Source organism: Papilio xuthus, unplaced genomic scaffold (assembly GCF_000836235.2).
Source record: "Papilio xuthus unplaced genomic scaffold, Pxut_1.1 DF825783.1, whole genome shotgun sequence".
Classification (NCBI taxonomy): domain Eukaryota; kingdom Metazoa; phylum Arthropoda; class Insecta; order Lepidoptera; family Papilionidae; genus Papilio; species Papilio xuthus.
Window position 1 is genome coordinate 675,412 of NW_013532866.1, and position 14,261 is coordinate 689,672.

At 34.6% G+C, this 14,261-nt stretch overlaps 1 protein-coding gene across 5 annotated transcripts in view; it reads right to left on the bottom strand.

The window, feature by feature from the left end:
* The window catches only part of sm (heterogeneous nuclear ribonucleoprotein L), a 228,295-nt gene that overhangs the window by 154,069 nt on the left and 59,965 nt on the right, over positions 1-14,261 (bottom strand). For all 5 annotated transcript variants that reach the window (XM_013323089.1, XM_013323088.1, XM_013323087.1 and 2 more), the window contains exon 2: positions 8,418-8,531. In XM_013323089.1, the coding sequence (XP_013178543.1) occupies positions 8,418-8,531 (114 nt within the window). The remainder of the gene's footprint in view (positions 1-8,417; positions 8,532-14,261) is intronic.

Here is a 14,261-nt window from a genome sequence, read left to right on the forward strand (position 1 = left end):
ATTAAAATATTACGCTTTTAAATATTTAAAATACTGTTCTATAATTTCTCTTAGTTATATAGAAAGTATTGTTAACTTTGTAACAAAATAATCCACCGGTAATTATTGTTTTAGTAACATTAAGTACCAAATTATTACTAAACTCTTGCATATTATCCTCTCGTAGTTTAGGCCCGACAATAACCCGAGATTGTCCAAACTTTACTCATATCTGCCGCTATTATTTAATCCACCATCATATTTAATAGACCACAGATTAACTATCAAATATATTAGATAACCAATGTTATAGTTATTAAAATAATTGATATCTTAATTGATTTAAGGGAACATACCCATACTACGTGACCTATTTGTTTAGTTTTTCGACCGCTCCCACCCCTCGGTAACCACTCGTAGTACATGACAAGACCCCCCTTTAGTTTTTACGTAGTAACTCAAAATTATGTTTTTTTATAATTTCACAGGCAAAAATTGAAAATAATTTGGCTCATACTGTTCTTTATAGCATAAGACTGCATGTATACTTAAATTACTAGTGAATTATGTATTATGAAAAATAACAACTAACGACTACGTGAGAAAAACCTGAGCCACCCCCCCCCCTCCTGTGACTGACCGTAGTATTTTAAGGACCCCCCCCCCTAAACGAGTCACGTAGTATAGGTACGTTACCTAACAAATCAAACACACTGTAATTAGTGAATTAAAAAATGAACTACCAAACCCTACTTCGCTCGCGTAAATTGACTAAAAAGCTAAGATAGTTGTTGATGTGTTGCTTCAGTGTAAACCAAAGATTATACTTAAAATAATTATACCAATAGAATCTTACTAATATTATAAATCACCAGAAGAGCTGCATGGATGTCGCTGAAATCTGGCGCACATAGAACATAGTCTGGAAGAACACATAGACTACTTTTTTTTAAATTCCGAGCGTACATAATCACGGGCGTCAGTATCATAATACTTGCATTAAAATAGTAAAGGAACAATGTAAAGCAAGTATGACATCAAGTTAAACTAAATTCCCTCAAGACTCGTATACGACGGTCATTGGGGGCACATCAAGCGATAGACATTCAAAATGGCGCCCAACATGGACTACAAGATGGCGTCTAACATGGCGTCAGATAAGCCGCAACGTTCGGATATCCGAGTTGGATAAGCGACGGGTGATTTAGCGATGTATCCGCTGTTTGTAAACATACAGACTCTGTTATCGGTCCAACTGACATAAAACCCTAATGACATAGAAAATCATTGGTTTAACAACAACTATTGAAGACAACAGTGGTAGAGCCCGCTTTAACATCTTCGCACGAATTGGCCCGGATCGCCCGGTGAAATACCAAGACCACACAGAAGACAGGCGTCAAGTAGAAGCTATTCCGCGTTAAGACGAAATGAGTGTCCGTCTCGGTGGCCTAATTTAGTCCTCTTTTCCTTCCCACCCTTTTTCTTATAAGGAAAGGATGGGAAGTGGAAGTGGACTTTCCGGATGAGAGGATGCATGGAAAGGGAAAATTGATTTTCCTGTGCATCTTCTCTTCCGTTGATTAAAGGTAAGCAACGCATATGCAATTGCGTATGTCTATGGGCAACAGTCACTTCGCTATTTCAGCAATTTCACGTTGCCGCTCGCTCGTTTGCCACCTTATGATATAAAAAAAACAAGGTTGAAGAGTGTCTAAAGAGTAAGGAACTTCGCATATAAGATAACGAAAATCTTCAAATTCGAGTCAATTTAGTAGCTAAGAAACTTAATGAATGTAATGTCACATATTCTTACACAGCGCGCGTCGCCGACTGTCTCTGACATCGCTAAAGACAGTCGCTCAAGTCAAGATTATCTCGGGAAAAGAGTCTGCAATTTTCAAAATGGCGGAGTAAATCTATACGACTCGCGTCGACAATTCAACGTAGTCGGAACGCGCAACGCGATTCACGTGACGCACACATACGATATTAACATCGACGACTTACGTTGCCTTGTTACGAATGACGATAGAATTAAAAAATGCTATAACTTAGATGTATGATTTTATTATAATTGCTGATATTTTTATCATTTCCAAAATCAACCTGTGAAATTTCAAAGGGTTAAATAAAATTTCAAAGTAACTTTTGTGCAAAGGTGATAAAATCTCATTTACTTTCCTATCAAGTTTCAAGCGAAGAAAATTTTGTTTTATAAACTTTGTCAATGCCGATTACGAAAACTTTGTAATTTCATTCATGTACTTGTGTAACCGCGTTTCCATTGCATAATTATTTGTACAAAACATTTCATGTCTTCTATAAGAAATCTCTATGCTTCTTTAATAATTTGCAAACCTTAATCAGATAAACTTATATAAACACGGCTAAACATTCACATATATTCGTCGCGTTGCCGGCCTTTAAGATGGTGATACGCTGGTGATGGTGGTAGGGGAATTACTTCCAATTGAGCCTGTGTTATGTACAGTCGGGGTGTTTCATCTATCGAGTCGATGTTCGTCAATGTCATATTAAAATTAATAAATCCGTCAAAGTCCAACTTCTCGCAGCACTATGCAGGTTATGCAACATACGTGTTCTATGCCAAAGATTATATACGTGGTATGTTAGGAATGTATGCCAATAACTGATTTATGCCACTTCACGGAATGTCGCAGAAAATCCATCGCAATACGAATAGAATACCTGGCAACATATATATTACAATAATATATCATCTTATCTAATTTTAATATGAAAAATAGGATGTTTGTTAGTTAGGTATCTTTAATTTTAGTTTAAGGGGAGAAATCTTCGTAAGATACCCTGCCATTTAGCAATAAGACAGAGTTATGTTTCATTCTTACCCACTAAAACCCCCTCGGTGGCCAACCTCAACTGCGACAGCGAGGGTCCCGGGATCTCCAAAGGAACGCAACGGAACCCATTGCACAGGGCTTCTGCACTACTCCAGAAAAATACTTTCTCGTGCCTTCGCAAGATTCTGCAACATCGGACCACGCAATGTTGCCGTTTTATTTAAATTATATTTCTATCTCTCTTGTGTAAGCCATTTCATATATTCTGTAATTCCTTAACGTAAAACGTTATTTAGTCTATGCTATAAGTCAATAACACTTTTGTTTATTTAATATAACAACATTAATCATTTGTATTACGATCCAAAAGATTATTTAAATATTTGATTCTCAAATATAAAATAGAAATATTCAACTTATGATGTTAATTATCTGACTGTATTTCGTTATCGTAAATTAAAAGTATTGTAATTGCTCGTCTGAATGACGGCCATGTTTTTCTGGCATTCGGGAAATGAAAAAGACAATGTAACAGCGGTGTTTTTGAAAAAGTTGGTGTTTACAATTCTAAAGGGATAAATGAGTTAAAGAAGACTATTTTTTATTTGAAAAAGTATTCTCCGGCTGTGACTCCCACACTTGTTTAGAAGATAATAAAGAGGGAGAACAGTATGTTTTATACAAGTTATTAAACAGTGGAACAGTACATATATTTATTATTCATGTACACGTGAATAAATTTCAAGATAAATCCCTATTCTTACATTTCGTCAGAATTATTCTTAGAAATTACAGACAAATGTGACGCTAATGGAATTTATGTCCTCTTTCAAATCGCGCAAAATAAAGATAAATATTATTGGGCCGTTTGCAATTTGTCAAGTGAAATAAACGAAACTAAAAGACGACCGTAGGCTTCAATATACAGCCTACAATACTTTTTAATCAAATAAAGTTTTACTTAACCAAAAATCAGAGTTTATAACATAATAAAATTTATTTTGATTAATCCAAAAGTATTGGATGAGTTTCATCATCAATCATTAACATTTAATACTAGATGTAAACCCTTATTCCAATAACCGTCGGTTTCTGAGACCTATTGGTATCTCCGTTTCGTCAAAGACAATGACAAAGATGATGCTATGTTTTATACATAGATTTCGTTCTCAAAAACCGACGGTAAATTATTAATTTGACTATTATATTAGCAAAAAAACAAACATTTTTAAAAACAATAGAAAAAGGTACCAACTAAGTCAAACTCCCTTAAATAAAATCTACAAACTTGTTCATAGCTCCGTAATCGACGAGACCGCCGTATCAAGATGGCACAGAGTAATAAAACTTCAGACTGGTACATATCCAGAGAACTTTATTTCAAACGCTTAAAGGTTATCTGTGATTCGCTCACGTGAGCGTTAACAGACATTATATTTTCATACTCCAATGGGAATAAAAAGGTATTCTTTTCTTACAGATTACATTTAATATAAAAACTAACTGGCAACTGTGACTCTGCCCGCGCGAAATATATTATAAAAAAAAAAACATTACAAACGCGGCCTTATGGAGTCAGACAGCCACCAGAAAGTATGATTAGCATCTATATGTATTTACTAACTGTCACCCGCGACTCTGTCCGCGCGAAATTATAGAAAAATAGTAACCTATGTGTTCTTCCAGACTATTTTACATCTATGTCAAATTTCATCGAGATCCAGTCGTTCTGTAGATACTTACAAACAAACATCCAAACATTCGCATTTATAATAGTAAGATATTGAAGTGCGTAAATATTTTAAAATCGTATACTTATAACAAAAACCGTTTACTTCAACTGAAGCATTAAGGTCCAAGATAAGTTTATAGAATTAAAAAAATCCAAACAAAACCGTACAGATTGTGTCATATTAAAACATCTAAAAATAAAAAATAAAACATTTTCCTTAGTCAATGTTTTGAGACAGTTTTAGTGTCGGCTATTTTTATCTGCTCATCATAAAAAACTAATTTTATGACTTTTATACCATGGATTAGATAAATTCCAAGGTTTTTTATATTTACGTCACGCATTTCGAAATTAGAAAGATATTTTTCTTCATGATTTGCTATTGATTCTATACCAATACTAGCTGTCGCCCGCGACTTCGTCCGCGTGGATATATAAAAAAAACTTAATTAGTGTACCCCACCCATCCATCCATCCATCCACATCACATCCATCTAAACATTCGCATTTATAATATTTGTAAGTTAAATAAAAAGCAGCTCTTCAAGGCATAAATTCGAAAAAAAGAATAAATAGTATCCTATGTCCGTCTCCTGGCTCTAAGCTACCTCCTCAACAATTTTCAGGCATATCGGTAAAGCCATTCTTGAGTTATAAATAGTGTAACTAACACGACTTTCTTTTATATATAGACTATAAAGAGAAAAGAATTGAAAAATTATTTCACTGTTAAGAAGCTACACTATCCCTGTATTATAACTTGACTTGCTGTTACCCGTGATTTCATCTGCGCGGAATTAAAAACAAACTCAATTATTCCTTACGTATCCTTCTATACTATATTCTACACCTATTGCAAATATCCAAGCAGCCGTTCTAGAGATACCATCAAACAAACATTAAGTCATCCAAACAATCACATAATATTAGTAAGATTAATTACGCGCGGATAAAGTCACTGGCAACTGCTAGCTTTATTAGCCTTCAAAGTCATAACAGAGTCAGTGAAGAAAAAAATATACCATCAGGAAAAAAAAATTATTAAAAATTTAAGCGTCAATAGCCTAATGGTTAACTGTACGGATTTCCGATCACGAGATCGGGGTTCGAATCCCGCCATTCGACTATTGTCGTAAACCATATCCTAGCACAAGCCTAGAGCTTAGTTGGAATGGTTAAAGAAATATTAGTAAACTAGCGGACCCGACAGACATTGTCCTGTCTACACTTCTTTAATTCGAATATTATTTAAAATTTGACACTGCGATGGTATCGCCGTCTTTCGGATCCAATGTAAAACATTCCAAAATTAACAACTATTAACTAATAAATTAAAAATTAATTAAAAAACATTGTCCAGCGGACAAAATTGTGAATCTAAACCATTCCCAGATCCCCTTGAACACACACAAAAAGTTTCATCAAAATCGGTCCAGTCGTTTGAGAGAAGTTCAGTGACATACACACTCACAGAAGAATTATATATATAAAGATTTACAAAAAAATCTGCTAATATTTAAAAATAGAAAAAATAACACGTAACTTATTCTACTAGGTACCATATACGAGAAATATGATAAAAAATATATTCCAACCTACAGAGAAAATGTTTTACAAATATAAATCATTCCCCTCCACCCTCATACATTGTGTTACTTGACACATCACTCATAATTACATATAAACATACTATTCACATCTCGGGATATAAATAAATCTTGTTATATATACGACACCGTCTACGTATATATTTTTCATGAGAGCAATACGTTAATAACAAAAGTGGCCTTATCTTTATATATATAATTCTTCTGTGAGTGTGTATGTCACTGAACTTCTCTCAAACGACTGGACCGATTTTGATGAATTTTGTTGTGTGTGTTCAAGGGGATCTGGGAATGGTTTAGATTCACAATTTTCATCAAATATTAACTTCATATTAATTTATTCAAATTAAAGATGTGTAGACAGGACAACGTCTGTCGGGTCCGCTAGTCTTATTATAAAATTCTCTTGTCACAATTTTCCTTGACCGATTCTCATAAAATTTTGTAAGCATATTGAGTAGGTCTGAGAATCGGCCAACATCTATTTATTAAAACTATAAAATATCATATTTTAAATTAGGCATTAGGAAAACAGGAATATAAAAATCATTAGTTTTAACAAAACTCTAGCTGTCGTTAAACAAAACTTAAATAATAAGTAGCCTATGTGTTCTTCCAGAATATGCCAAATTTAATCGACATCTGTTCAGCTGTCTTGGAGATACTTTCAAACAAACATCCATCCATCTAAACATTCGCATTTATAATATTAGTAAGATAACCAAATATAACAGGGTTCATTCATGTTCAAATGTGATTCTGGCATTTAATAAACGATTAAAAAAAAACAAAGCCTCGCATGTACCAGGCTAGCATAAACAATTAGGTGATTAGTACACGTATAATTCATCTATCCCTAACAAGTATCGGAGCAAATACACATTTAAAATTTTCATATATACAATTCTGATCTCCTAATAACTTGCCCCTAACTATGAAGCATATTCATTACAAAAGAACCCGGAGCTACTTCGTACCAACAATCGGAACTTCTCCAAGAAATCTCATCGATCCAAACTTAACCCTGTGACCGCTCAACTCTCGCGAGCCATGCTCGATTGGTGCGCGCATCCGTTGTTTGTCTAACGAAGCGTAAGTTTCAAGCAGTAAGTTACGTTTTCACCAACGCGACTAGCGTAAAACTTTATTAACTTTATTAGTAGTCGCATAGACTGGGTTGAGCAAATAGTAGCCAGATGATACGCTCGCTTCTTGAAATACCGCCGATAAATTAAAAAAGAGACAGTAATCGTTTGAACAAATTGAAACAGATCTATATAATACAAAGAGCTTTTTCTAATCCACTCTTATCATTACGTAAATGTAATAACAAAATAAAACCACTAGCTCGTTTCTCTACCGTAAATACCTCTTATTCTTCTGAATAGATTAAACGAACCAAAAAGTCTACGAATTCTCGATTTCCAATACCAATAAATAAAAGCAAATTGTATATCTTTGTCCTCCAGTTACGTAGACATTGGAAACGATTCATTGTGTAATGGCGCGTCGTAGTCGGCAACAGGTTTTGTCTTTGTTTATACTCACAGTATGCTTTAGATTTATGCATTCTAGATTCGCTGGAGTTCAGCCAGACTCGTACGTTAACAATGTACAAAATAGATCTTACAAAAAAAGGAAAAAATTAACATAATGTTTTCAATCTAAAGCCTGAACAGACAAACTTCATATTTAACTTTTAAACCCCCAAATAGTTTAAACATTAACTACTCTTATTTTACAATAATATTCAACTGGTCACAAGATATCAAAAAAATCAGGACTAGCATGATTGCCGTCATGGATGGAATTGACGTTACTTTATTTTTCAATTATGAGAAACAAAAATCTCCTGACATCAAGTCCGTAGTCTTTTTTGCACATATTCCTCATGGTAAATCACAATGTTGATTTTTAAATATATTATTCCTTATTTCATATCCTCTTAACAGTGGTAGAGCGCGCTTTTACATCTTCGCACGAATTGTCCCGGCTCGCCCGGTGAAATACCGTGACCACACAGGAGACATATTAGGAAAGGATGATAAGTGGAAGTGGATTTTCCGGATGAGGTGATACAAAGGAAGGGAAAATATTCTCTTTCCGTGTATCCCCTCCTCTATCGATGAAAGTTTGTCAACGCATCTGCAATTGTGGATGTCTCGCTATATCAGCGATTTGAGGTGGCCGCTCGCACGTTTGCCACCTTATGATATAAAAAAAAATCTAGACAAAGCTCACAAAGAGATGTAGAGATAGATGTAAAGTACTCACCACAGTAATTGGGTATGCTGGATTGATGATGGTGTATAGCAGGATGTGGTTGGGCCGAGCGGGCAACTCCCGCTTGCGCCGCGGCTCACTCGACACGAAACTGTTGCCATTACTCTATAAAAAAAAACAAAAACATATTATTAATAATCTGTGAAAACAAAAAATTAATCATCCCTACATTTAGTTACCCAACTAGGTGTAGGATTTAAATTACTATTAATGTATTAGTGATCTAGCCTAAACTACAGTCAGAACTTATTGGGTTTATTACGATTATTATTTAAGACTACTTCTAAAATCAAGATTATTACGATAGCTGAAAACTTCATCCGCGCAGAAAAAGAAACTTAACAAGTAGCCTATGTGTTCTTCCACATTATGTTCTTACATCTATGCCAAATTTCATAGAAATGCCTTCACCCATAGTCGAGATCCATCCATCTTAACTTTCGCATTTATAATATTAGAAGTAAGAACAAATTTAAGTCTTGATAATTTCCTAGCCACAAATTTAATTGTGTAAAATTATCATACAAAGAAAAGTAATATAATTTAAAATTGTCGTATCTTCATTACACCAGCTTGTTACAAGTAGTTGCGCTGTTCTCGCAAACTTTAATAACATACAAGATAAGTTTGAAGAGGCCGACGTCTGTTCGTACATGAAAGAATCTTCAAGCCAATTTTAAATTTAATTAGGTCGACTGAAATTTTACTAAAATTTTGTACACTTGATAATAACACAACAGACTTATACATTTTTAATCTTAATATTATACATCCAAATGTTTAGATGGATGGATGGATGTTTGTTTGAAAGTTTCCCCATATCATCATGTATCTGGAAGAACACATAGGCTACTAAGTTTTTTTTAATCCCGCGCTGATCCAGTCGCGAGTGATAGCTAGTCTCCATTACACCTAGACAATTCAAACTTCCTTTTGACTATATTTCCTATATCACCCTATCATCTTTTATATCGATTTCAAATTGCCAAATCCTCGGAATTATCGGTAACATAAATATACCTAGGCTAGTTTACACTGTGATGTGGTAAATCAAAATTATTCCGCAATGTACGCAATTAAATGCTCCTCGTGTGTCCGCTGCATTTAAATCATATCCCACAGAGTAATGAAAAGATAGAGAAAGCATTAATTCTAATAAAGGGTCTACGTTTAAAGTTTCAAGGGACAACGAGATATAGATTATTGAACGAGACTATTAATATTACATTAAGCATTTTTTTCTTTTACTTAGAACAACTGCATAGCATCTTTACAGTATACAACCAATTTAATAATATACGCACTTAATATAAGTCAATGAAGCAAAATAACAACAAATCGCCCACTGCCACAGCCCACAATTCAAGTAGTGGCATCCAATATGCACTTCTTCCACATCTTACACCAAAAATACCGTTTCTTATAATAAAAATTAATTTAATTTAAAAATAACAAACAAATGACGCTGGAATTCGGCCGCAGTTTGTGAAAGTAATTTGATCCAATTTCAGTGACTCAACACGAAAAGTTTTACATACAAAACTTTACAGTTTTTGACACATTTAAAGTACAGTTACAATCATTTCTTAATTAAACCATTAATCTTACTTCTTACTAATATTATAAATGCGAAAGTTTAGACGGATAGATGATAAGTTTGTTAGAAATTATCTTCAAAACAGCTGCATGGATCTCGGTGAAATTTGACATAGGTGTAGATAACATAGTCTGAAAGAAAATAGGCGAGTGGCTAGTGTCTATAATATTTTGTAGTCTCTGCTTATCTATAGTCTGTGCCTTAAAGTACTACCCACAGAGTTGCGAGATGACACTGACACACGATGACGTTTAGGGACGATTTTAGATTGTAATGCACAATTTCGATACAATTTATGTTTGTAACAACTGTTGTGGATAAGACACGGAATTATATGCTCCATTTACATCGTAATAAGAATTAAATCGGCGTGAATAATTTGAATTGACGTACAGCACCCTTCCCTTTAAGTTATTGTCGTTTTTGTTGGATATTGTTATTTAAACCTGCTATGAATGTCTACTAAATCTCATAATCATCCTGTATATAATATTTATTCCTTTGCATGAATATTTTACCTTTGAAAATTGTATACCTTTAATCGAAGCATTTTATCTATAAACCCTTCACATAACAAGTAACTAAGGTTTTAGGTCAAATAAAACAAATTATATTCTAGATTATCCTGTCTATATTATTGAAGTTATTACTAAATTAACATTAAATTCGCATTTATATATCACTAACTGTCGCCCGCGACTCTGTCCACACTCAATAAAAAATAGTTAATTAGTAGCCTATATGTTCTTCCAGACTACGTTCTACATCTACGCCAAATTTTATCAAGATCCGTTTAGCTGTTCTGGAGATACATTCGCATTTATAATATTATTAGTAAGAAGTAAGATTATTCCATCAACTTAAAATAACAACAAAGACCCAAATTCAATCAATAAGTTTCTCCAAACTGTATATTCAAAACAACATAATAGGATTTCAAGTAGCGACCGGGGCGACCTCCTCGCAAATTAATTGCAGCAAACAACTCGCTATGATCTAAATAAACGTAATAAGGCGTCACGATATGAATATTCATCAACACGATTTGACTGTTGTCAAAGCCTGGGCTTGACTGCGTCACGTAAGCTACGAAAGACTGGCCCGAAGCATGTTCGCAAACAAAATTTGAAATTTCAACTGTAAATATATCGATACACTAGCTGTCGACTGTGACTCTGTCCGCGCTGAATTATAAAATAATGAGTAGTATATGACCTCTCCCAGACCATGTTCTACATTTTTTTATATAAGAGAAGGCGGCAAACGTGTTGCGAGAACACTGAGATGATCAACGACACCCATGGACATCTGCAACACCAGAGGAACTTCAGATGCGTTGCCGGCATTTAAGGAAATGGTATGCTCGCTTCTTTAAGGTCCTTAAGTCGTAACAAATAAAAAAAAATCACCAAGATCCGTTAAGCCCTTCTTACAAACATACCAAAAAGCAAAACGATGTGCTGTCATAGAGAATTTTTGTCGCGGAATAGCCAATTTTGACATTTGAGGTGTCATTTGATTCATATTATACCTTCAGGGTCATAAGAATAAATAAAGTCAGGTTTTTTCAGTCAAGTTTTTCGGTTAATTAAAATATTATTTAATAAATAAGATTTCCGCTATATCTTATGCTTTAGAACATTCGAGTAGCGGTGATAAAATCGCGTTGGTGAACCGGACGAAGACTTACAATCTAATTTACTTAAATTTCTAATTCATTTCTGTACGGATTCTGAATTTTAAATATTAAAGGGGTTTTCTTATCCACTAGCTAAGGAAGTTTTGATAAATTAGAAAATAAATTTAAAGCTGTTGCCCGCGACATCCTCTGTGCAGTATTAAAAAAAAGATGGAAAGTATCTCCAGACTATGTTCTATATCTGTGCCAAATTACAATAAGATATGTTAAACAGTTGAGGAATTATCGAGTAATAATATAAATCAAACGTATGCCACGGTAACCGTACACATATCTGGGATCATAACCTAGTGTTGTTCCAGACTGAGCTCTACATCTATACCAAACTAGCTGTCGCCCACGACACCGATCGCGCGGAATTAAAAAAAATATATTTCCTCCAGACTATATTCTACGTCTATCTTTAATTTCATCGTGATACGTAAAGCCGTACCGGAGATACCTTCAAACAAACATCCATCCATCCAAAAAAAATAAGTAAGATTTTATTGAAATCCATACAACCGTTCTGGAGATACCAAAACTACATTTTTATGCAATTATTTCACCATTGAAAATGGCAGACAAGGAATAAGATTACTAAGTATTTGCGTGTGAAATTCAAGCTTTAATGCAAACGCAAGCTGGAAAACCGAAACCGCTACAAAAATGCAGGTGTAACATAAACGCAGTTTCCTCCAGTACAAAAGGCTCACCAACACGAAAACTCCCTTTAACAAGCCGTCTCTAAAACGTCTCTTATTTGAATTTCTCGCCCCACTGGCACCTTATGCCAATCTCGCACTACGCCTATAAAAATACAACAAGATTACAACTCTATTTCCTACAAGATAAAACTCATTTTCGCCCCTTACTGATTTATCCTATACTTTTATATCGACAGTTTCAGTTGAAAACGTTCAGGGAAATTTACATCTTATTTTTAACAAAATAAAGCTTAAATTCGCTAGTTTATCATAAAGCTGTTTGCAGGAAGATGACTAAGGCGGCGTTATCTTACACTTTATTTGATTTCACAGCTAAGACGTTATGGGACTAGTTTTCAAGCGCAAATAAACGATTTTCTAAAACGTTATCTGCGTGCAAATATCAAGACATTTTACATAAAGACCCTTATTATTGATTTGATCTGGATGTCGTATCGTTTGCATTTTAAAAGGAAATTACTAAGTTAATTGTTCACGAGCAATCGGTCATCTGAATTCGCTGAAATAGCGAAGCGACCGCTGCTCATAGATATCCGCCATTTCAGTTGCATTGACTACCTTTTAAACGATGGAAGAATGGACACACAGAAAGAAGACATCTCCCCTTCCTATGCGTAGGGAATGCCTCCATGCCTTCGTTAAATCCATTGCCCCTTCTCATCTTTTCCTATTAAGACAAGGATGTCAAGGAAAAGTGATGAAAAGTAGGCTTCCGGCACGCACACTCATCAGATTGTACGCGGAATTATTCCCACTTTACGCCTGACTTCAGCGTGGTCGTGGTATTGCACTGGACGAGGTTCAATCGTGCACCAGATCTTGTTGGTGGCTTCTAACAATTGTTAAAACAATTACAAATCAATTTTTTAAATAGATAAGTGAACTTTTGTATTCTCTGAACTTTATCATTTCCAAATGTTTCTATCTATTAATTTAGTATTTCTAAAGTTGGTAGTTACTATAAATTCTTGTTGCAAACCAATTCGATACACATTTCCGATCCATTTGCACTTAACGAGTTTAATATATCCATAATCCATAGCTGATAGCTTTCATTAGAATCGTATCCATTGAGTGGAAAAAAATTAAGGAGAGACTGAATAATTCATAGAGCAAGCTCGGTCCGTATGAATAATCCAATATTCCTTCACCACATGACGACTCTTACGAAACGAGGACATGGCACAACTTTTATATATTTTCATCTTAGACCAGACTTCAAAACATTCAGTAATCAATAACAGCATAATATTGTTTATTTTAAGCACTCAAAAACATGTATAAAAAAACAACTACAAGTCGAGAAGGAAATCTAAGAGAACAACTTCCAAACCTGTCAAGTACATTGAAGCCTTTCCTTAAAACAACTAGCGCCATACACGTAGTAATATTACGTAGCCCGCGCCAAACGCAAAGCGCGCAACAGATTTTAATTTGCTTTAACCTCTGCGTTTATCGCGCCGCTCGCATCAAGACAAAGCAAATCCGTTTAATCCGCGCGGTGTGTGCGGCGCGAGTCAATGGACACGTAACTTTAAACTACTATACAAAAGTGGGTAGTTAAAAATGACGCGAGTTCTGCACTCGAGCACTATAGCTGGTAAATACTGGCAAACTCATTAGGGAAGTTTGGAACATGGTACGACGCCATTTAAAACTGTTTCAATGCGACGTCTAGTTAACAAAATGACAAAGCCTTACCGTCTATTGAAGAACTTTAAACCATCTACCGTTTTATTTTGTCACATACTTCGTCTATTCAACATTAAAATTAATAAGTACAGGATTTATAAACATTCACTTGTCCAGTCAAGGATAATATGTTTTAAACA